Source organism: Melanerpes formicivorus, unplaced genomic scaffold (assembly GCF_026170545.1).
Source record: "Melanerpes formicivorus ecotype bairdi unplaced genomic scaffold, bMelFor1.0.p_v2 SCAF_5, whole genome shotgun sequence".
Lineage (NCBI taxonomy): Eukaryota > Metazoa > Chordata > Aves > Piciformes > Picidae > Melanerpes > Melanerpes formicivorus.
In genome coordinates, this window is record NW_027142357.1 from 2,803,801 (window position 1) to 2,826,535 (window position 22,735).

The 22,735-nt window shown below is 41.1% G+C and overlaps 1 protein-coding gene across 3 annotated transcripts in view; it reads right to left on the reverse strand.

Annotated features, from left to right (window-relative positions):
* Positions 1-703: 703 nt before the first annotated feature.
* Positions 704-22,735, reverse strand: part of CALCRL (calcitonin receptor like receptor) — a 72,159-nt gene continuing 50,127 nt past the window's right edge. For all 3 annotated transcript variants that reach the window (XM_068137885.1, XM_068137884.1, XM_068137886.1), the window contains exons 7-13: positions 20,430-20,556; positions 18,742-18,895; positions 17,611-17,671; positions 17,420-17,486; positions 11,351-11,569; positions 10,947-10,988; positions 704-4,380 (exon numbers count right to left, since the gene is read on the reverse strand). In XM_068137885.1, coding sequence (XP_067993986.1) covers positions 4,159-4,380; positions 10,947-10,988; positions 11,351-11,569; positions 17,420-17,486; positions 17,611-17,671; positions 18,742-18,895; positions 20,430-20,556 — 892 coding nt within the window. In that variant the 3' untranslated portion in view covers positions 704-4,158. The remainder of the gene's footprint in view (positions 4,381-10,946; positions 10,989-11,350; positions 11,570-17,419; positions 17,487-17,610; positions 17,672-18,741; positions 18,896-20,429; positions 20,557-22,735) is intronic.

Below are 22,735 nucleotides of genomic sequence, written 5' to 3' on the forward strand. Positions count from 1 at the left end.
CTGGCTAGATTTAATTGTAACTGAGCTTTAGCCCACTTAGAATAAAATTAATTACCAAGTGTTAGTTTTGGGGTTCTTTTTCACCCTCAGTTGAAGATTTCTGTGCTGACTTGTGATACAAGACCAAAAGCAATGTGCTCCTTTGCAACCCAGACCTCTGAGATGAGGGAATTCATACTAAGGGCAGTACTGGGCTGCTTTTCATTGTTATGAGCTAACAGCAAAGAACCACATCTGTTTGTAAACCTATAATCATGATTTTTTTGCTTCTTATAGCTCTTATCCACGCTGAAGCTGTTTTGTTCTATAAGTCACTTTGGTTGAGATCTGGTTGAACGCTATGCTGGGACTGATGGAATGAAGAAGATACATCTCACTTGGTCTCATCTCTGCTGCCACATCACAAGGGAAAAGAAAATCTAGCTTCTAAAGGTAAGCAAGCATTAACAAGTAGTTACTGAAAGTCAAATTCTGGAGACAAGAAATAGCAACCTAAAACTCTTAAGTAAGTAATTTTAAAGTGCATCTTACTGTGCAAAACTCCACTGTGCATTGAAAACTAAAGATTAAATAAACACTGAAAAACTGAGTAATTGTTAGTAACTCCAATGGGTTAATATTTAATTAACACAAAGTCAGGATGTGTGAAAAGCTAATTTAGATCATCTTGGTTGTTTTCATAATACAGCACAAGAGATCTGAATAAATGTAGTAACAGTTTATTGATCACAACCATAATACTTTTCAGCAATTAAAATGCATGATGAGTCATATGAACAAAGGGAAAATAAAGCACAACCAAAAAACTTCACATTTTTTCCATTTCATTCCTAGTGTAAGCAATAAATACAATGCTATAGCTTCTATTAATCTTATTTACATAGTACAATACTTGAACGTTGCCTGGTTTCCAGCCCAAATGCTTCATGACATGACAAGGAGTTCATGTTGTAGCATTTCTACAGCCAAATACTGTAGCAGATTATCACAATGAAAAAAGACATTGCATAAATGCATCCCAAAAACCCAAACAACAAATGAGGGAGGGGACCCTGCCATGGAGTGTTTTAGTAATTGAAGACAGTAGCATTAAAAAGAGACATTCCCTCTCCTGGTATTACAGCGACCAAGTACAGGACAAGTACTTCTGTGGCCCCTGCAGGTTGATACAATAAATCCTCACTAAATGACAAACTAATAAAGAACAGATAATAGCAGGTAACTGTTTGCATGTTCAAAGGAATCTCACAGGCCCACCAAAATAGAAACTACCTCCGTCTTAGAGAATACAGATAAGGAATACAACATTCTTTGAAGTAGAAAATCAACTGTGACAAATGAGTATAAGGATTTGGTTTTAAATTATTCTAGCAGAAAACTGGTTGAGTAGGAACTAAGAAAAGTGAGGTAGCAAGACAAAAGCGCAGTGCAAGACATCAATAACCTCATGAGGAGGGGCAAATGTAGCTCTCCTATGCCATGTAACCCTCCACAGCCACAAACATTCCCTGCACATCCAGCTGGATGCGGGTTTCCTTTCCAAAGTACAGACAGACTGATTTCTGTGGAAAACCAATTTTCCTTCCTAAATTACCATTACAAGTCTCTCTAACAGAGGACAGGAAGGAACTAGTAACCAGTACTTTGCATTAAATGATAAACTCTTATAGGCTGTTAACTCCAAAGTGTCTCTGTGAGAAGACAGCTTAATTCACATCTAATATTGTGTCACACTCTAAACCATCATATGTTTTAATGATGACAACCCACCAGGTACCATTGAAATAACTGTCTGATAAAAAGGGACTTCAAAGCACTTCTACCTGGACAGGGATGGGTCTGGGCTTTGATTCTGAGCTGGTACCCATTGATTCCAAAAATGGAACTCAAGTCAGATCTATGCCAGTTGATTATCTGGTCCCCCAGGTGTAAAGCTGCTCCACCAGAGCTGGGATTACCTGCACCACTCACATTTTCACAACATTGCACAGGTTTTAAGTAGCACTAGATAGACCAGCAAGCAGTGTTGGAACTTCCCTCCTAACCATGCTGTAACCAACACTACTACTGTATTCCTGCAGCTTAAGAGAACTTGACATCTGATTGTCAGATTTCACACTACCTGAAGTACAGAATCCAACTGATTTTCAGATCATTCCTGCCAATCAACCAGCCAGCCTTGCAGAAGAACAGAGATCCTGAGTTGTGCAGTCTAGCTGAGAGTGTAGGTTATGAAACTAAACACTTTCTAAATTCAAACTCTGGACATCATAACTGTAAAGAACTACAGAAAGGTGCAAGTGTTGTGCACTTACCACATCCTCCTAGTGTTTTCCTTCTAAGTACAAAGCATTTAAAACAAGTACAAAGCATTCAAAACCTTATGAAGTCACAAACCAATAAAGGCTGTGACAAGCAAATTAACTCAATGCTCATACAGCTTACAGAAAGGCTACTGACAAAAGTGTTTAAATGTTAAAATGCAGTTGTTCATATAAAAATGCAACAATCTAGAGCAGAAGTGGTCTCAGGACTGTCTTTTCTTTTACTGACTTGCGTGCACCAGAAGTACGTTAATTAGCATGAGTCTATCAGCTCCAGCATCTACTTCTCTTCTACTTTGTTTTTTCCCCATTTGGAGCAGACTTACCTGTAAAGTAAATCAACTTTTATGAGTCTTAGTAAGATTTTTCTTCATCATGCCTGCATTCTTGAGCATTTCTGTTAGTCCACTTCAGAAAGATTTACAAAAATCCAGACTGATATAAAGATGTTTTCTCAAGACCTTCCCGACAGCCTTCTCTTTGTCAGCAAGATCTTTATTCATCAGCAGGACCAAAGAAACAACTTATAAAGTACTGTTCTATGCTGAGTAACTGAGATGGAGATTCAAAATCAAGGACTCCAAAATAATACTACAATTCTCAATCCAGGAAGTTTTGAACCTTTGTCATACAAGTTTTATACTGTACTTTGCAAATGATGACAAGCAATAGCATCAGTTTGCTCCATTAGTCTGAATCTGGCAGACTGGTGTTGAAGGCAGTGCATCATGTGCACCACATTCAGTCCTGCATCCTTGTCTCAGGCAAAAAAAAAAAAGTCAAATTAATCAACCCTTTGCCTCAAGGATGAAGAAATAAATTATCAAGTATATGGCCAGGGAAACACTTAAAAATAAAACAAAACAGCAACATGGTTACAACAAATTCTGTGCGTGGTCTTTTCCCAGCTGAATAAATTCCTTAAGCAGACAGCTAAATTCCATCAGCTGCAGTTATGAGATAGTGTCTGGAAGGATTTACTGTTACCCAGGTTACTACTTTCCCTTCTAGTAGTAGTAAGGCCTCAGCTATCTTGTCTGTGGTAGAGCCAGTGAGAAGCTTCCCCAAGCCTCAGAAGGAGACATCCTTACATATATATAAAAAAATAATTTAAATAAAGTTGCTTGAAGGCTGATGTAAAGTATTACAGTGCAGTGTGGAGGTGAGGAGGGTCTCAGACTTGCACTGGTGTCTCTATGCTTGGTTCCAAATAGTGCATAAAACAAACTGGCCAGATCAAAACCATCTGCCTGCTGTCTCAGACTACCTGTTGGGCTCTTTCAGCAGGGAAACACTGGGCACAAAACTCGCTTGGACAATGCATTGTTATTATTGCACCTACTTTAACTGCTTTCCTTCATCCTGTTTCAGGTTGAATTAAGACAATACAGTGTGGTATTTACACTCTATAGGCAAACGAAGTGGCTTCAACACAACAGTCATACAAACTGCCAAGAAAATAAGAAATCCTTCAAAGTAAGCAAGAAATCCTTCAAAGTAAGTAAAAAATCCTTCATTGATTCCCTTTGTACAAAAAAATTGCCAACTTTGTCTACACAGTAGAAACTGAAGAGGCAAAGTTTGTATCCTTATATAAATGCACATACATATATAGATATATATGTACAGATGTCCATACTATATAGATGCACAGAAACAAACATATGTATATATGCAGATATATACATACAGGTGAAGGAGGAGTTGGTTTAGTTTGCATCATTCGGGAGAATAACACATCCCAAGTTAGGCAAAATCTTCTGGCCGTGAAGTCATTCACTCAAACTTGGAGTTCAGGGGACTAAGCCCGGCAGGTGTGCTGAGCCCTGGGTGGTCAGCCATACAGCTTTTCTGTTTTTAGCACAACACTCTCCATGTCGTGGTAGCCCTTCCCATTTAAATGTTCGCTGGTGAAGTCGTGGTTGTAGCTGTAGCCTTGGACGTCGCTGATCGTCGACACGGTGTAGGAAGCGGTGCGGATGGCATCCGAGTGGCTGAAGCTGTGCTCAAACTGGATTTTATACTGATTCCAGTGTCTTCTCAGAACAGCTTGGACCTGTGCCAGAGAACACAAAGAAGTGCACATAAACCACCTGGAAGGATAGTTCTTTGATGCAGGAGTGACATGGCATATTATAAAAGTGGCTAATCTCAATAGGAAGCAAGGCTCAGTAATCCTGGAAAATGGGGGTACCCACACGTGATCTGTCACACAGGGTGTTCTGAAAGCTTTACAGGTTAAGGAGGTGCTGCTATTCTTTGGCAAGTTTGCTGTGACATAATCACCTTGTACAGCTCTAGTGTACTAGCTGCTCAAGAAAAGCAGGGTTTACAGGAGCAGCAGCAGAATTTTCTGTGTTCTCCTCTGTGGTGTCCTAAGTGGACGGATCAAACTTACAGATGAAAAAAAGGTTGCGTCTCTTCCCCCTGGCTTTTCCAAAGGCCATATCCTCAGCAGCTGTAAATTCTCCTACCCTCAAGAAACTATAATCTGGCACGAGAAAGCCTTTCCCAATTTCTGACTGTACCTTAATCAAATGAGTAGAAGGCCAATTTCCCCAAACTCTATTTCTACCAAGGCTAAAAATAAAGCTGATAAAATAGCTGCAGGCCCCAGCTGGTTTACATGTCCCCTCTGAAAGGATGTTATGTTTATGGCAGCCTTCCTCTCCTACAATATGGTTAAACACCTGTGCATACTGGATTGATGAAGTGTCACATTCATGAAATTCACAGGGAATTAGTCTTTCAGTGAAGATGCCAAGTGAGGAATGCTAAGAATGGTAGTAGTGACTCTTGTTGCTTCGAGATTTTTTTTTTTAATGTTAAAAAATCCCTGCCCACAGATCACAAATGTTTACTTTCTTCTTCAGGCAGACTCTGCACATAAAGTGTTCCTACCCAGACTGGCAAATGTTGGGGGTTCACTGGCATTTATCCAGCACTGCACCCTAAACCACAGGCCTCCTTCACAAGCATGACCTTCATTTCACTTTCATAGAATAAACAAGGTTGGAAAAGACCTCAAAGATCATCAAGTCCCATCTGTCACCACAGACCTCATCACTACTAAACCATGGCACCAAGTGCCACATCCAATCCGCTCTTGAACACTTCCAGGGACAGTAACTCCACCACCTCCCTGGGCAGCACATTCCAATGGCTAACAACTCTCTCTGTGAAGAACTTTCTCCCCACCTCAAGCCTAAACTTCCCCTGGTGCAGCTTGAGACTGTGTCCTCTTGTTCTGGTGCTGATTGCCTGGGAGAAGAGACCAACTCCCTCCTGGCTACAACCTCCCTTCAGGTAGTTGCAGACAGCAATAAGGTCACCCCTGAGCCTCTTCTTCTCCAGGCTAAACGACCCCAGTTCCTTCAGCCTCTCCTCATAGGGCTTGTGCTCCGGCCTCTTACCAAGCTCATTGCCTTTGTTACACACAAGAGCTAACCATTGACAAGTGCTTTCCCCCAGTTAAACAGTGATAGAGTAGATAAATATTTTTAGGATTTTCCCTAGGTCTTCAGGGTTTCTTTTGTGTTTGCTCTACATTTCCCTAACACAACAGCTTCTTTTGTCTAATTTTACTCTAGCTTTAATTATGAAAAATAAACATAAATAGAAAAGGGACACTGTTTTTAGACTTCCTGCAGCCTGGTATCAGAAGCCTTTGCTCAAAGAACTTCTTCATAGTTCTCAAAATCCTTAAAATGAAAACAGTCAAGGGTAAGGGAAGTGTCAAATGAGTAACATAAGAAATTAGAATTCTTGGGCAAAGGGGGTGCTCTTTGCTCATCAAACCATGCCAATCTACTCCAAACATCTCAACACAAAGCTACAACCACTGGAGTAATCAAGTGCCTTAAATGCTTCTGAGTATCTGATCTTAGTGCTTTCCATACCCAAATACTGTATTTCTTCCCAGACTAAATGGAGTTCCTGTTTCATCATGGGAAGGTTTTGATGAATTAATTAGCATTGCATAGCAACCTCTAGCTTTAAAGATGTTCATGGCTTGAATACATTTCCTGTCACCCCTCATAAAGCCATGAGAAGAGGCATTATCACAATTCCATCTTTTCCAAGAGGGAGGCTTGGAATTTATCTTTTAAGCATAGAGATTGATCTGTGCACATCGCTAAGCCATGTTGCATTTGTTCTCCTCTCCATAGTCAACTGCCCCACTAAGATTAGTGGTCTGCTGTAGATGCATACGGAAAAAAAAAATAAGCATTGAATAATTTCCACTTTAGACAAGATGGTTTTGACAAGATGGGAGGACACCAGTAACTGCAACTGAACAACTTCTTCAAGGTTAAAAGGCTCTGCCCATAGATTCCTAAGATTTAAACTAGACTTGCCAGGCTGCAAAAAAGCCTCACAGTCATGTCCTGCCCCACACTCCTCCTGCCTGCCTCAGTAACACTTCTTAGTTTGTCTCACTTTCAATTGTTAATAACATTTGTAAACCAGAACTGGATGGGATGTCAGTGCCCATCTCTGAAGACAGCCATCAGTGCCCCTGCAAGAAAAATGCCTTCAGGCTGCTTCTAGGGAGAAACCAGCTGGGTTTTCACTTCCTATAATTAGTGTTTCCTGTGTAGGTAAATACCACTTCCTCTGTGCCTGCCCCAGTGCCCATCATGCACTCTCAGAGCATTTCTGACCAAGCCACATGCTTCTGGCATCTTTCCCACAGCCTCTCTGTTACTGCTGACTCAGTATCTCACCTCTGGCCCCAGAGCTCTCTTCTTGCAGGATGTTACAGCCTTTCATTTATTATTACTGTCCTTCAGCCTCCTCTAAGCCATCCAATCAATCATTCATAGAAGAATCACTACTCATTACCCTCTCTTTAACCACAGGCACATCCACCCATGAAGTGAAAACTGAACAGCTTTGAGCAGTTGCGTGGAGCTGTTTGTTATTGGAAAGGGTAACAAGCAACACATTTAAGGACAGAAAGTGAAGTAATAACTACAGTTGTATTTCTTAGTCAGTAGTAAAGATGCCAGTTTGAGCAGGGAGGTTCTTGCTTTCTCACTTTAGCTAGTAATCTTTCTTTTTGATGAGTTTCATGAAGGGTTCCTTAACATACTAGAGCTTGATGTTCAATACAGCACAACTTAAACATTTCAGCAGCCAACAAGGAGCAAACACCCCATGCTACCACCTCATCTGTTGATAAAGGGTTTGCAGAATCTTGCAGACCTGAGGCCACAATGTGTACTGCAAGGCCAGTGGAAAGAAAGGAAAAACCCAAACCCCAAAAGCTACCATGGATAAGATATGTCATTAATTAGCACCTGTTAGTTATAGCTCACCAGCAATCTTTCTACTGCTTTAATCAGAGAGCTGGGACAAGCTTCTTCTCTGGCTGCAGCCTGTCACCCCCAAGGCTGCTCTAGTCCAACCCAAACAGGAAAACAAGATGAGACAGCATGGTGCTCTGTGGGATGCTGGCACATAAGCAGAAGGAGAGCATCCTTATGGAGGCCCTGCCACAGAAGATAAAGATGAAGGTTTGGCACGTACACCCTTGTCTGTGGGAGGCTCGGGACACACAGCTGCAGTGCGTGCTAGAACTGAATTTGACAGACTGCTCAAGAAGGTGATCCTTGGCTACAGTCAGCAGGACATACCAGCTATTTTTCTTACATTTCCTAGTTTCCTGTTCTCCAGAGCTCTCTGCTAGCAGACCACTTCTATTCCTTTTTTTTTTGTTTGTTTTTCCCCACCAGAGGTGGCCTGCAAGCCACCACACTTGAGCAGGGCTTGGGTCCTGCTATTTGGTATAGAAAACATTAAAAGGTGCAGCAGCAACTGGGGAGTGCCAAGAATTAGCTTTTAGCATTTTTAATTGCTTAATGTCCAACCGGAAAACTCCTTGCCCCATTGTCAGTGCTGATCCCAGTATCAGTGCTCAGCGCAGACCTACTACAGAAAAACATTGACACCTCTGCTGCCTCTCCTCTTGCTCAGTCTCTAAGGAGGCAGTGCTGGAACAAGTGATGATACAACAGCACTCTTCATAGCAGCTAAGCCACAGCTGCAGGCTTTCTTTAGGCACTGGCATGACAGCAAGAGTCTGTAACAGCAATGGTACACCCCTGTGCCTGCAGGCTGGCATGCCAGAAGCAGAATCTCTTAGCAGACAAAGGAAACACATTTTCTGATGTGCAGACATTTGTCCTAACTACACTGCCATTCTCCTCATGGATTTCCTTGCTGATGCAGCTCTTTATAAAGCTCTAAGTCCCTTCTTAAACAAAGTCTAATAAAAGTGAATAGAATGATAAAATCATAGAATGGTCTGGGCTGGAAGCGACCTCCAAAGGTCATCCAGTCCCATCCCCTCTGCAGTCAGCAGGGGCAGTCTCAACTAGGTTAGGTTGCCCAGAACCCTGTCAAGCCTCACCCTGAATATCTCCAGGGATGGGGCCCCAAGCACCTCTTTGGACAACCTGTTCCAAATTTGACAACTATCCTCATGGTAAAGAGCTTGTTTCTAACATCCAATCTAAATCTACTCTTCTCTAGTTTGAAGCCATTGCCCCTCAGGCTATCACTGTAGGCCTTTGCAAACAGTCTCCATCCTTCTTGTAGCCCCCTTCAGACACTGGAAGACTGCTATTTGCACTGAAGCACTGAACATAGACTGGTTTAAAAAGCATAAATTTCCACTGTACAGAGAGCAAACACTAACATGTATGTTTGACAAAGTCAAGGCATATGGTCTAAAAATTAAAAGCCTTAACCAATGCTAAAATGGCTAAACCTCCCTTTCAACAGTATCCTGCCAGCAGATACTCAAGCAGTGATTCCTCTGTTACCATTTTTGGAGCTATGGAAGAGCTCATCTTTTACCCCTGATGGTGAATTGGGGAAACTGAGGATGACTTAGGTTTGCTTTTCTCACACAACAGCAGAGAACATGTGAAAAACGAGAGTTTGCAACAATGGAATATTAAGAGATGCAACACTTAACAATTCCATCACATTTTAAAATTAGGGGTTTGACTGTAAGTTATAAAGTAGCCTCAGAAGATCCACAAGGATTAAAAGAGCTGAACAGTGGGCAATGTTGTTTCATAGAAATTGCAGAGATTTCAAGGGTTTCCCTCCTGTTTTTTGCACTGAAGCAGCACAAATTTTTTGTTTGATTCATTTCAAACTATAAAATTTAGAAGGGAAAGTGTGTGAAGTATCACTGCTGGATGTGGGCAAGTGATCAAATCAGAGCCAGAACTCTTAATGATGTGTTCTGCTTTGAATCAAATACATAAGTGGGGACTTGAACCTGGATCTACTTGATGTTAAAGTCAGATCGAAAGCACTGTTCCATACCCTCAACACTGTGACAAAGCCTTTCCTCGTCTTTTTAAATTCCTTATCAGAAAAGCTTCAAATTACCAAGACACATATATTTAGGTGGGGGGATAATTCAGCCAGCTTTAGACTTAAGAAGAGGAGAAAGGAGGAGCTGCATGAATGAATTGAGCTATTAGCCAGCTCTTTACCTGTAAGTCAATATGACTGTCAAGTACCATTACATAAGCACATTAATACAACTTTGTAACATCTGCTAAGAGCAACTAAGGCCCCAGTCACTTGAAAACATCTGGTTACTCCCACACATCTGCTTACAGCCATACACTGCAACTGCACTGGATGTAGAACAAATGAACAAACAGATGTGTAAAGTGCAGCACTGCAACTGTTCCTCTGCCAAAGTGTTGCAAAAGTATCAGTTTGGGTTTTGGTGGGGTGTTTGTTTGTCCTGGGGTTGGGTTTTCACAAGCAAGAGCCAGATAAAGAATCTGTAGATCTATTTTTTAGCTTTTCTACCACTGTCTCTTACATTGTAAGTCTCTGCATGTGTGCTCACTAGAGCTTGGGGGACAGAGCTTTTTGATGAAGGTCACTGTGTGCACTCCAGAGTTACAGGACCATAATCTATCCAAGATAACAGCACAGCTAGTTCTCCTCTACAAGCTCAATACCATACGCCACTGAAATATGACACAACTCTCTTATGTAACAATAAGGAAGTTTCTTCCTAGAATCAACTGATGATGGTTTTTGAAAGTGCATTTCTTACTCAACACATATTTCTGACCCAAGCAGGGCTAAAAAACAGTTTTCCAAACTTCAGCTTAAAATTCTCCCAAAGAACTGTGATCACACAACAGTATCCCAGCACAGCAACAGGCATGCAGTATGCTCTACTCCTGCTGCAGAAAGACCAAGTACAGTGACTCACCAGGATAGCAGATGCTACACTGGTTCTAAGAGAGACAAAGGTACCTTCTGGATATTGAATTACATTATACTCTTACATGTTATTTACTGAGAACTGATATCTAAGTGACAAGTGCCTTCAAATCCTTATATAAGCAAGAGACGTGCATATTGCTCAGCACAAAAGAGGCAGTCTGAAGGTACCTTCATGATGCCAGTAACAGTGGCATACTTTTTCCCAAGCCCTGCTCTTAGTAGCCAGATTATTATTACTTTAATTATTTTTACCTGACAATTTTAGATTCAGAATTTGTTTTACTTCTCTTTAATTGCTGACACAAAATAGAGAAAGGAGCATAAAAGTATTAAAAACTGTTACTCTACCTCTCCATTAAAGAAGCAGAAAATTGTAGCCACCAGCAGACCCTGTGAAACAAAAAGGAAAGCATTCAGCTTTATTTCAGATGCATAGGGATTCTTCCCAGGTTTCAGATCGCTAGAGGCTGCTGATAGAATTCAGCTACAGAGCACACAAAATTCAGTACAAACCTAAAGGCAGCAAATAACCTCTAAAAAGAGATTACTTAAAAGCACTGGGCAGGTGATCTACCATGGTGGGTTTTTTACCTTTAAGACATGAAAATTCAGCATCATGAAAAAAAAGTAATTTATAAGAATATTGCATGAAGGTCTTTAGAAATTAAACCACCATCATAATTTCTTATTTGCCTCACATGCCACTTGCTATCTATCTCAAGTGAGCAAAAAAACTGTTTAATGCTTCCTACCTGGTAGTGCATGAGGATGTGCATGACATAGTCATAAACTTCCTCAGCGATCCGGCCCTCTGGTCGCCATGGAAACAGGACAAATTCAATGCCAAGGAGTGGCACGAGAATCAGGGTAGCTCTCACCGCTTTCATGTACAGGTTGGATTCTGCCCTGTGGGTGTCTTTCAGCTTGGTTATGAGCACACGAACGATATTTAGCAGGAAGAAAAGATTCACCTGTTGGAAAAGAAAATGACATTGAAGAGAGTCTGAAAAATAATCCCAGATGGTTTTGAGGCAACCCAGAAACTCAGCAAAACTCATACGAGATGGATGGCATTGTAAATATACAACAAACAGCTCCAAACTCTGAAAACACCTTTCAGTAACTGCAAGTGGGCTATCCACATCCATTCCTTTATCTTACTTGGCAAGTGTCCATCCAGATCATCTCCCAGCATCAGCAGCCCATACCCCTAACTCTCTGCCATCACAGTAACGGTACACAGGGGAGTGATTAGGTTTTTTAAATGATGATGCCTTTATAGGCTGGTCAAGCAAGAGGATGACATTCTTTACTGTTTGTATTGAAGTATGGTTCTTCAAAAAGCTGCCTTTTTTAGTTTTGAAATACAAACCTGGCAAATTTATAGAGAAGAATCAGAATTTTTGAAAAATAAAAAAATGAAATACCATTGCAATTGAAATGCTGCTCCCAGGAGCTGTAGGCTCCTGTAAAGAAACAGCAAGGTTGAACATTCAGGCAGTGGGTGATGTTTTGATCATTCAGCAGCACTGCAAATGGAGTAAGTGTCAACAAGATGCTCTACCACATCTTCATGCATGTGGAACTTGATTTCCCTAGCTATGAAGGCTTTTCGCGTTTGTTCAGTGTCACTAAAAGAAAAATTCACTCCTAACTGAAATCACAGCTATGCAGACTGGATCTTTCAACCCTTGAGCACTCATTGCAAACATCCACAGAACTATGACACACACTCATCCCACAGCCAGATGTGAGTAAGCAGCGCAAGAACAGTGTTAGGGATGACTACACCCTGTCCTCACCTATCATATAACAATGGCAGCCCCTTACAGAAACTACAGCTAGAAGAAACCTGGAGAGCTGAGCCAGTCCCATCACCTTGCAAAAACAACTGCTGCTTAGGGACCCACGATGGCTGGCAGAGACCTAGAGGAGCATGGTCCTAGCTCTGCTTCCATATTCCATTCTTGTCAACAGCTATCTAATGACAAAAGGTATGGACAGGGGAAGATGCCATAAGATGGAGACAGACAGCTACCTTCTAAAAGACCTAGGAATTCCTGGTTTGGGTGGGAGACCTCTGTCTCCCCATAGGACAAATGCAAGCCAGGAAGCCATTTCAGCCCATGCGTGTCACCATGTCCTCCACAAGCCTGGCAGAATTCTTTTATGTTGGTGAAGGTTTTCATGATAAACAGCTGTGCATTGTTATAGCAACAAGGCCCCTGACAGATATGTGATGTTATTTATATTCCACTTACATGCTATTTAAATCGTTTTAACAGGAAATTGTTTTACATAGGAAACTACTGCATGAATGTCTCATGGAAGTCTCCAGCTACCTCTAAGCTTTGTTTAAGCAACCAAGGTCTTCTGATTCTTTCTCAAGGGATTTATGGAGATTTTATGCAGCCCACGATCCTCATCCAACTTCCTATAGTACACACAGACAATAACTTCTTCCTCCATTTCTAAATTTAATCCTCCTTATATCTGCTCATTGAACATCAGCATGGCTTGAGCACAGAGTTTTCAGCCCTCTCATGTTTTGGCCAATTCCTACAGCACCATCCTAGAATGCTAAGTGAAGATAAGAGATGCAGCATTAGGCGTAAAATACCACCCAGCAAACTATTTTATTTGTGACATGCTGAAACACAAAGAATGTTACTGATGGTTCCACTTAGCCACCAAAACAAACTAATCAAAAATCCAGAAAGAAACACACAAAGAGGGGTTAGGGCAAACAGAAAAGATGGGCAAGGCCAAGCAGGGGACAGAGAAGAAGCCTGAGTGCCAGTAAAAGCCTGCTGCCCCGGTTTTGGATGTGTCTATCTCTTCTGTCACAAATACAGGTTGAACTGTACTTTATAGTCATCCTGAACAGCTCAGGATGAACTGGTTCTTAAACTGGTGAAAACAGGTCTTGATTTGAGGCAGGTAGTGAATGGGTTTTTACGTGTAAGCAAAAGTAGGCCAGTGGAACTACTCGCATATGTATTAGCATCACAGTGCCTGTGCTGCCTTGGGAAGCCTCAGAGGAGTCCTGCGTGCTAGCTGCAGTATGAACATACACACACACAGAGAAAGTAAAATAGCAGTAGCTCCATAGTGACCTGAAAACTGAATTGAACAAACACAGATGGAAACAAAGGCAGAGAAGGGATTCCTGCAGAAAAAGAACTGTTAGCACCAACACTGATACTTCAGGAGAATTTAGGTTCTGCCTTCAGAGTGGCTCTGAGCTTAGCTGAACTTTTGAGTCAATAGTTGCTGCAGTTTCTGAATTCAGCTCTCCTCAGGTCCCTGATACTTCTACATGTCTGCATGCTGAGTTTGTGCTAAGCAGTATGGCAATGCTGGGGGTTGTTCAGCCTGGAGAAGAGAAGGCTCCTGGCAAGGGGCTTGCAACAGGGGCGCAGAGAGACTGTCTAACAATGGCCGGTAGTGACAGGATGAGGAGCAATGGCTTCAAACTAGAGAAGATATAGATTGGATGTTAGGAACAAGTTCTTTGCCATAAGAGTAGTGGAACACTAGAACAGGTTGCCCCGGGAGGTGGTTGAGACCCCACCTCTGGAGATATTCAAGGTGAGGCTGGATAGGGCTGTGGGCAACCTGATCTAGTTCAGGATGCCCCTGCTTACTGCAGAGGGGGTTGGACTAGATGACTTTTGGAGGTTTCTTCTAGCCCAGACAATTCTAAGATTATATAATTCTATGTAGTTAAATTTCTGCTGAGGATGACAGAAACAAACCATCCTCAGTTCACAGAACTTGGATACTCTTAGACACTAGCTGGTAGCCATTGCATGGGGTTTAACATAGCTATGGAGCATCAAATCTTAGCCTGCTTGAGCCTGGCTTTCTTGGGCAGAGCTCCTCTATGTGCTCATCAGGACAAGTTTTATACTTGGCTGTGGGCATTTCCAAAGCTGGGCATGTGAACACTAAATCTTGTTCTGAGTCCAGCATGAAGTGATTAAATAAGTTGATGACAAAGCCAGGAGCTCCTGCACTTCCTTCTAGTACACTTCACTGAGTACACCTCTTATGCTAAAAGAGTTTGCGTTTTTCAAAGGCTTTCAAAGTCTAAGACACTAACACATAACATCATTACAAGGCAAAACAAACAGTCCTGTAATATTATTTATGTAAATAATGGCAGAACTAAATCAAAATCTACTGTCGGGGCACCACTGCAAACAAAATCAGCTGGGCACTGGTACATCTGAAATCAACACTGACATTACTACTGCTTTCACCACCCAATTGCTTTTGTCCCCCACCTCCTTTTGAGCAATGTTTATCTAGTGAAGAAACTCACACCACCCTCTACTGTTTCATTAACTGTGGTTGCTTAGGCAAACAATGGCAATTAAATGGCAAACTGAAGACAACTCCAATCAAAATGTAACCTGTGTCTGCTCCCATTTCCAGCTTCCTTGGCAGGGATCTGTCACAGTTACATAATAACAAAGACCATAAAAGCAGCATTATTGTTAGCTTTATGTAATTGTTGGATTTTCAGTGATATGCAAGAGTTCAATTCCCATTGGCTTCTGCCAGTTCTCCCTGGCACCCACCTGACAGTCCTCTTCATGTTATTTGAGATACTGCTCCTGCGAGTAGAAACAGTGTCTTCTCCCTTGTTATCTAATTTGCAATTTCATATTGCTGCTTAAGCGTCTTCTAAAGCAGGTCATGCTTAGTAAAGTGTGAAAATTGTATCTGGCAAGCAAGCTGCTTAAGCAAATGAGGGCTCTGTTCACAAAGCCTAAACACATTCACTTCATCTAACATCTTTGTCCCTGGCTTGTCTTTTCTCAATTGACATAAGACATTCTTCCGTTACCAGAAAGGAAAGCAACTCCTTTAAGGTATTTTCAGATCATAAGCAACATGTGTAGCTGTGTTTAATCTTTGTTATTCCTACAAGGCTTTCAAATAAATTTACTGATTGCACTGAGGCAAGAAAATGCAAGAACACCTTCAGTCAGCTCATGAAACATGCAAGCCTATGGAAAGTACACGTATGTAAACTGAAAAGAGAATGGACAGGTTCTGCCCAAATCAACCACACAGAGGCAATTACTAAACCTCCAGTAGAATTCTTAGAATTCTTAGTACTCCTGTGAATGGAAAGAAGATTTGACAGCTTAGGACTGATCCAGCACATTTGAAATGAGAAGTCTTGCCACTGTTTTCAGTGTGACTTCTTGGAGAAGTCTGCTGGGACTTCCCTTTCCCCCTTTCTGCTGGGAAGGAGAAAATGATCTTACAAGCTAAAATGAGGTCACTTCATGGAAGATGGTATAGTTTCATAACTTTCACACATTTCCATTATTTAAGCAAGCTCTGACTAATGGAAATTATATTTCAGCTTTAAAGAGCTTTTCTTAAGTGATGTATCTGTGAAGAGACACCTGGACAAAGGAAGTGACAGCTCACAAGGCAATGAAGAACAGCACACATGCGCTAGGTGAAATACAGCACCACTGAAGTGAGCAAAAACCCCTATGCCTTTCTGTGACAACAGGATTTCACCTTATGGGTAACTTGGAAGAAAAATTGACAAGATGTAGCAACTGGTCTGAAATTTACAGAATTGAGCCCTAGTTGAAGTACCTTCAAAAATGTAAATTCACCAGCTAAAACCACTGTGAATGAACATGGGAGCCACAAGAACCACAGGATTTATGCAGTAGTCTTCAGAAAGAACTCTTTAAGTGCAGAGTGGCCTCTGCAAATATTCATTAGCAATTTACACAGATGAGAGAAAAATTATTTCTAAAAATGTTACTTCAGGTTTTCACCCTTAATAGATTTCCTTGCATGAACTGAAAAGCCCTAAGGAAAATCAGCAGGCTTGTATACACAGCACCTTTGCCAGATCAGCTTGAAGCTCATTGCAATGAAGAGATGACTGTAATATACAGTCAGCAGCTAACTCCAGTGACCTCTACAATGCCTCTCTAACAGAGAATGCTACTGTATTATGCCTTCAGAGAGGCTAATTTCTGTAGATAGTTGTGTAAGCAGTACTAATACTTTCCTTTAGTACCCACCTGTTTCTATTTAGCACTGATCTACTCACTGAATTTAATTGGTCACACTCAGTCTTAGAATAACTGAAGTACAATATGGAGTTTTATACAGTGGAGTTTTGAGCAAATACTTAGAATTTCATGTCTTTAAGTAGGAAACTTTTGCTTAACAGAGCTCTCATTAACTTGGAGTGTAAGACAGAATTCTGTGCACCAAGAGTTCATGAGGAATAATGAAGCAAGGGAGTTGCAGTACCCCAGCAACCAAAGTAGACACTGCCAGATTAGAATCAGCACAGGAGCAGTCACAGATACTTCTATCCCAAGGGCCTGCTCTAGTTTCTCCCCATCTTATTTTCCCACCCACAGGCAGTCCTGGCATTTCTGAACCTCAGACAGCTCCACTCTGGTAGTTGTTTGGCCACATTAGCACAATGCTCTTAGTAGGGTCAACTTGGCAAATGGCCTAGGCAGTGAGACAGCATCCTCAGCTAAAGGAAGGATTTGAATGTGGCCTTCTAGAACTCCAGGCAATATTTAGTCACTCCTTGACACTAACATTTCAGTGTAATGATAATTTTGCAAAACCCAAGTTTTTCATAGGACCAGTGGTACAGCTCCTTAATATAGCCAAGACTCATGTAACTGGTGTGTCTAAAGCACATGTTGGGTTCTGTGAGAGTCCTGGCAATGACCTCTAGATTTTAGCTTTAGGCTCTTAGCAGCTTCATAATACCATGAAGAAAATCAAATTATTATCTGAAAAATGCCTACCAACAGAGCAGCACAAATAGGGCCATGGATGATGTAGAGCAGGTGAGTATCAGAGCTGATCCAGCAACTAGAGAAAACAAAAAGGAAAAAGAAAATGCAATTAAAATTGGCATTTTACTACCTGTTGTATTCTGATTTTTCCCTTAAAGAAAATGGAAAGGCTTTGCAAAGCAAATTGAGGTGGTACTTACTTGTCGTTATAATATAAACTTCTGGCAACGGCATGTATGCAGGCAGGGATCAGCGGAAAACCTGTGAAGAGAAAACACTGCTTGCTTTATATACAAACCTGGCTAATAACTAGGCAAACTTACACTTCTTGCAGGAACCTTCTGAATTTTCACCTTATCCTCAGCATATACTCCTAGAGAAATGAAGTGACAGGGACCAATTCCATCTTGGTTTTCTCAGATTTCATTCTGAGGCGTTTGTGAAACCTTACTCCCACCGTCTTGCCAGAAAATTCACACCAGCAGACAGAAGGAAAAGGTAAAACAAATGGTAACTTTGTAGAATGCAACAATCAATCCTCAGCAATAAATGGGAACACAGACCCTGGAAATCAAATTAAAAATTTAGAAAGAGCAAACGAATGAGTTCTCTGGGGCCCTTGATACCCTGGCGGTACTGCATTTTCAGACACTGCTGAGTGCCTTTGAACCACAACCCAGCTGTGTCTGTAGCGGGACAGCTAGTGACACAAGTACCAAGTCACATTATAGCTGGACAAGCCGGTACACTGACGCTGAGAAGAAAGCCCTCGCTTGTCCTTTGTGAACATGCTGTTGTTCTTTATCTGGAATGACCAGATATGGCTTGTTGGTTTTGATACTGGTACCACTTGAGGACCTTCAGCTACGGCGATTTGGTGTTTGCCTAGTGAACAATACAGGTCAAATGGAACTGCTGGAAAAATAAATCTGTGGCCATCTCTAACTCAGTTCTGACCCTCCTCCCCAGACATGGCGAGACTTCTCTGAAAACATTCATTCCTGAATAAACATCTTCAAGCTGAGGAACAATGAATAATTGCTTCTTAATGTCTTTTTTTTAAAATAGGAGACTATTTTCTCTATACAAAGGAGGAGCCGTTTCCTGACTCCAGAAACACATAATCTCTCTTTCAGCAAAGACAGAGGCATGTACAACTTCCTACATTAGTATCTTTAAGCCTGTTAAAACACTACAGACAAAGCAGAGGGGTGTGTGCTCGTTGTTCAAAGCAGCCAGCTCAGAAAAGCAATGGTACAACTGTTTGAATTCTCTTCCAAAGGAGGAAGAGGTTGCATTGCCCTGAAGATACTGAAGGTGAAACTGCATACCCCAGCCAAGCAGGTAATACCACATCAAGTGTTGCTTCTCAGCAAAAACAGCCACCACGATGAGAGTGTGCAGGTAAATGCCTTCACACAGCATCCAAAAGTAGTTGCAGCCCATCAGGTACAGGTAGATGAACTGTGACACTTTGCAACTAACCTGGAGGGAAAAAAACAGGCAGAGAATAACATCTCAGAGTTGTATTTGCAAAGTGAAAAAACAAATACTGTCTGACTCAGATGCTAATGCTCATTCTCCTTTACACTACCATTTCTTTTTTTTTTCATTTTAAATAAAATTATAATTCCATACTTTATGGAGACAAGTTGGTAACCAAGTGTGTATTTGCGTGATTCAAGTTTAATTACCTCCAGAGCCTCAAGTATGATGGCAGAAAGCTCTAATGGTATTTTCCCTTCTTGCAAACTGCCACATTTGACTATGGCCCTAGGGAAGCCTTAAGCTACCTGATAGGAACCACAGAAGAAAATGTCCTTTGATGAGGGTAATCCCCTCTCAGTTCTACCAGTCACAAGATGTAAATACTCCTTTTTCTGATGGTTACAAATATTTCCCATTTTATCCTTGCCATAACTGCACTTAGGGCCAGTTGAGACCTGGCATAGCAGGCTCTGGAGAAAGCCCTCTTGTTGGCATGTATTTGGCTTCATTCTAAAGATATTCAACAGAAGTATTAGAACTAACTCTCATGAAGACTAAAATGTGAGGGTGTGAAAAAGAGGCAACAGTTAACTTGCAGTTATAGACATGATAGATGCCTTTATTTTCCACACCTGAAATTATTGTATGTTTGATTGCTCTATTTCTGGAACTTAGCTTAAAACAACCCCAAAATCTATACTGTATTACCATGTTTTTCTCCCTAACTCTCTGGAGGATCATTATTAGCAGCTATCTCAAGCCTGTTTTCCAGCACTTTGACAAGCTTTTACAGGAGAAAGGGAATTTATCTTTTCACTTGATTCAGTTTCTGGAGTTCTGCCCTAACTTTCACAGAATTTAAGTTCATCTTCCAGGTCTAAGTAAACAGAAAGCCACAGTTAGAGATTTGTTTGTGTATTTCATTCTGAGGAGTTGCTACAACTCCTAGCCTTTTGGGAGAGGCTACTGATTCACACTTACTCCAGTACCATCAGGAAATGAGAGAGAGAAAAATCAGACCCAAATGGATGGACTTTACTTTCCTTTTTACTTCTGGAAGATGATGGCCAGCTTTTTACCTCCTTTCACAAAAATACATGGATTCCTCTCATTTCAATTGAAGATATCAAAATGAAAGCCACAGGAAAGTAGCTGACAGATCCAAAACACATGGTAAAGCTTTTTTTTTCCCCCCCACTGCCTTTCCTTGGTGAATTCAACTGTCATAACCTCAGTGACATCATCTAGATTTATCCACTTTCTAGCAGTTGTTTCAGTGTGAAAGTGATTTGTAGAACTCAAGAGCAGCTCAGTGTCTCCATCTCCTAGAGTGTTTGTACTGTTTCGAAATCTCAAATGTGAAATGCCCAAGTCACTCAACCATCTGTTGTGCTACGTCACAGGGACACATCCTCACTGGACCTTTTAACCTCACCACATACAACAGTTTATCAACTATCTGTGTCTCTTCTGCGTTGCTGAAGGTTTTCACATACAAATAAATGAGGTTGCCAAGTATACTTTCACTTACTGGATTAGTTGCAACTAATTCCTGATTGTTGGCAACTGCAGTCAGTGAAATTATTGTTACAACAGAGTTGCAAACAAAAGAGAAAAATAGGTTTTTATGCAGGGTAATCCTTTGGCAACTCAAGCTCCTAGAAAAGAGAAACAAGAACAAATGAATACACGGGGGGACAACTGTGTGCGCTTGGGGACAGCTCTGAAATGTTGAAATAAGAGAGCTCTTTTTTTTTTTTATGAGGTAGTCTTACATCAACCCTTTCTTGAGCTGCAGTCCAAAGTTAATAGAATGATGTGAAAGGTAACACCTTTCATAAACACCAACAGGAGGCAAAGTGAGCACATTCGGTTACAATATGTTCTACTCCGTAATGGCTAGTGTAAAACATTTAAATAGCAATAACAGAACTTGGTTTAGCAGCTTTATACCTTTTGTTTTGTTAGTACCTGAAGAATTTCTCTGTTAACTCCCATACCAGAGCTTGAAGAAGCTGTCCTACCTCACATTTCCATTTACCCAAACCACCTAAGAAGTTCTGAGGACAATTCTCTTTTACTCACATTTTTGTCATAGTATTCCTTAATCCCATAGCTAGAGAAACACCCAAATCAAATGAAAAAAGACAACAACAAAAAAAAGCAAATATTACCTTGACATTTGTATATAGCCAAGTTATAATCAGTATATAGGATACAATTATAAAATGCAATATATAGCTGCATATAATTGTGTTCATTTTTAATGTTTGGTTTTAACCTTGCAATAATAGGAAAGAGAAAAATATCTTTGGAAGGGTTTTCTGGGTTTTTGTTTGTTTGGTTTTTGTTTTGGTTTTTTTATCAGAGGTTCAATAATATTAATCAATGTAAGAAGTTGAACATAGTGGCAGCCAATTTGTTTATCTGCCATTCTAGACAAAGCAAGGCTAACTTTGCGCCATTCCAAGAGGCAGAAGCGCTTCTCATTCAAGGTTTTCCAAAGAAAATCTGCTTTACCAACACAAAAGAAGACAGGAAGCCTACATGGATATAGAAACAATTAAACCTTCACTCTCCAAACTCTCCAAAGAGCAAGTAAGATCCCCTTCGTTCTGAAAGCAGATGATCAGTTTACAAAGCTGGGTAAAACTGATCCTGCCAGACTGAAGATTGAGGGTGCACAGCACATATAATTAAACTCTATCAGTCATACAGGATGTCAGCATGGGCAGACAGGAACAGAGCCGAGTTCTGCAGGGGGAGCACTACTCAGAGAAATTTCTCCCACAAGCAGAAAGGTGATAAAGACTGTGATCTCTCTCAGGAAATGCTCCTTGGTTACTTTGGAGAAAGCATTTACTGAAGCTTCTGCTGTAAATAGTCTGTGCTTTACAGCCACATCTGCCTGATAATAAATAGCCATAAACACAGAGTGCAGGTGATTGACAAACTGAAATGACTAACTGGAACAGGACAACCCGTCACTTACACGTGCAACTACTCTTTACTGTTAATCACAAATACGTAGACAAGGTCAGCAGGGGAGAAGCCTAAACTGTCACACAGGAAAACAATCAAGTTTTCTAACCTTTTCAAATGGTGTACCTGAAAGAAAAGATGAGGTATGGACATTGGTGATTAATTTATAATTTGAAGGCCAAAAGGGAGAAGAACTTTTAACAACGAAACAAAGCTATGGAATAGTCACAGAAGCTAGAGAAGTGTACTGAAAACTGCTGCAAAGATGACAGATGAAAGAAGAAACAGAATGCCCCCACTGAACAAAAGCAACAGCCCCAAAGGACTGGCTAGAGAGGGGATCTTCGTGATTGCTTTCTTTGCAACTGCCACAAGAAAAGCATATGAAGCACCCCACACATACACACAGTAAGTGAAGAGGTTCAGGTATGCAGGGTGCCACAGGAAGAACCAGGCAGCGTTTCTGCCACTCAGGCCCTGCAACATTCTAAGCCTCATGTCTCTAACCACGGGGGAAGGAAACCACTCTAGTGCTGCTTGCTGTGCAGTGCAAGGAACTGCCATATACAAACCTCCTTTTGCCAAGAGTAAGCTGCCTGAAGAGAAGTGTCCAAACCAGAGAACACAAGCTTGGGTTTGGCATAATGAATAAAGTGTATTCCATCAAGCTTGGTCATTTGCTTTTTGGTCTTCTTTTTTGTTTTTTAAATGTTCAAAATGGATTGGTTTGATTAGTATAATAGTCAGGGGGTTGTGCTCTTTGAAAATGTGTTTTTATATAGGGTTGGGCTATTTCCTATACAGTTTCTATATGAAAAGAGAGGCAAGGCTAGATTCCAGCTAAGGGCTTTTGTG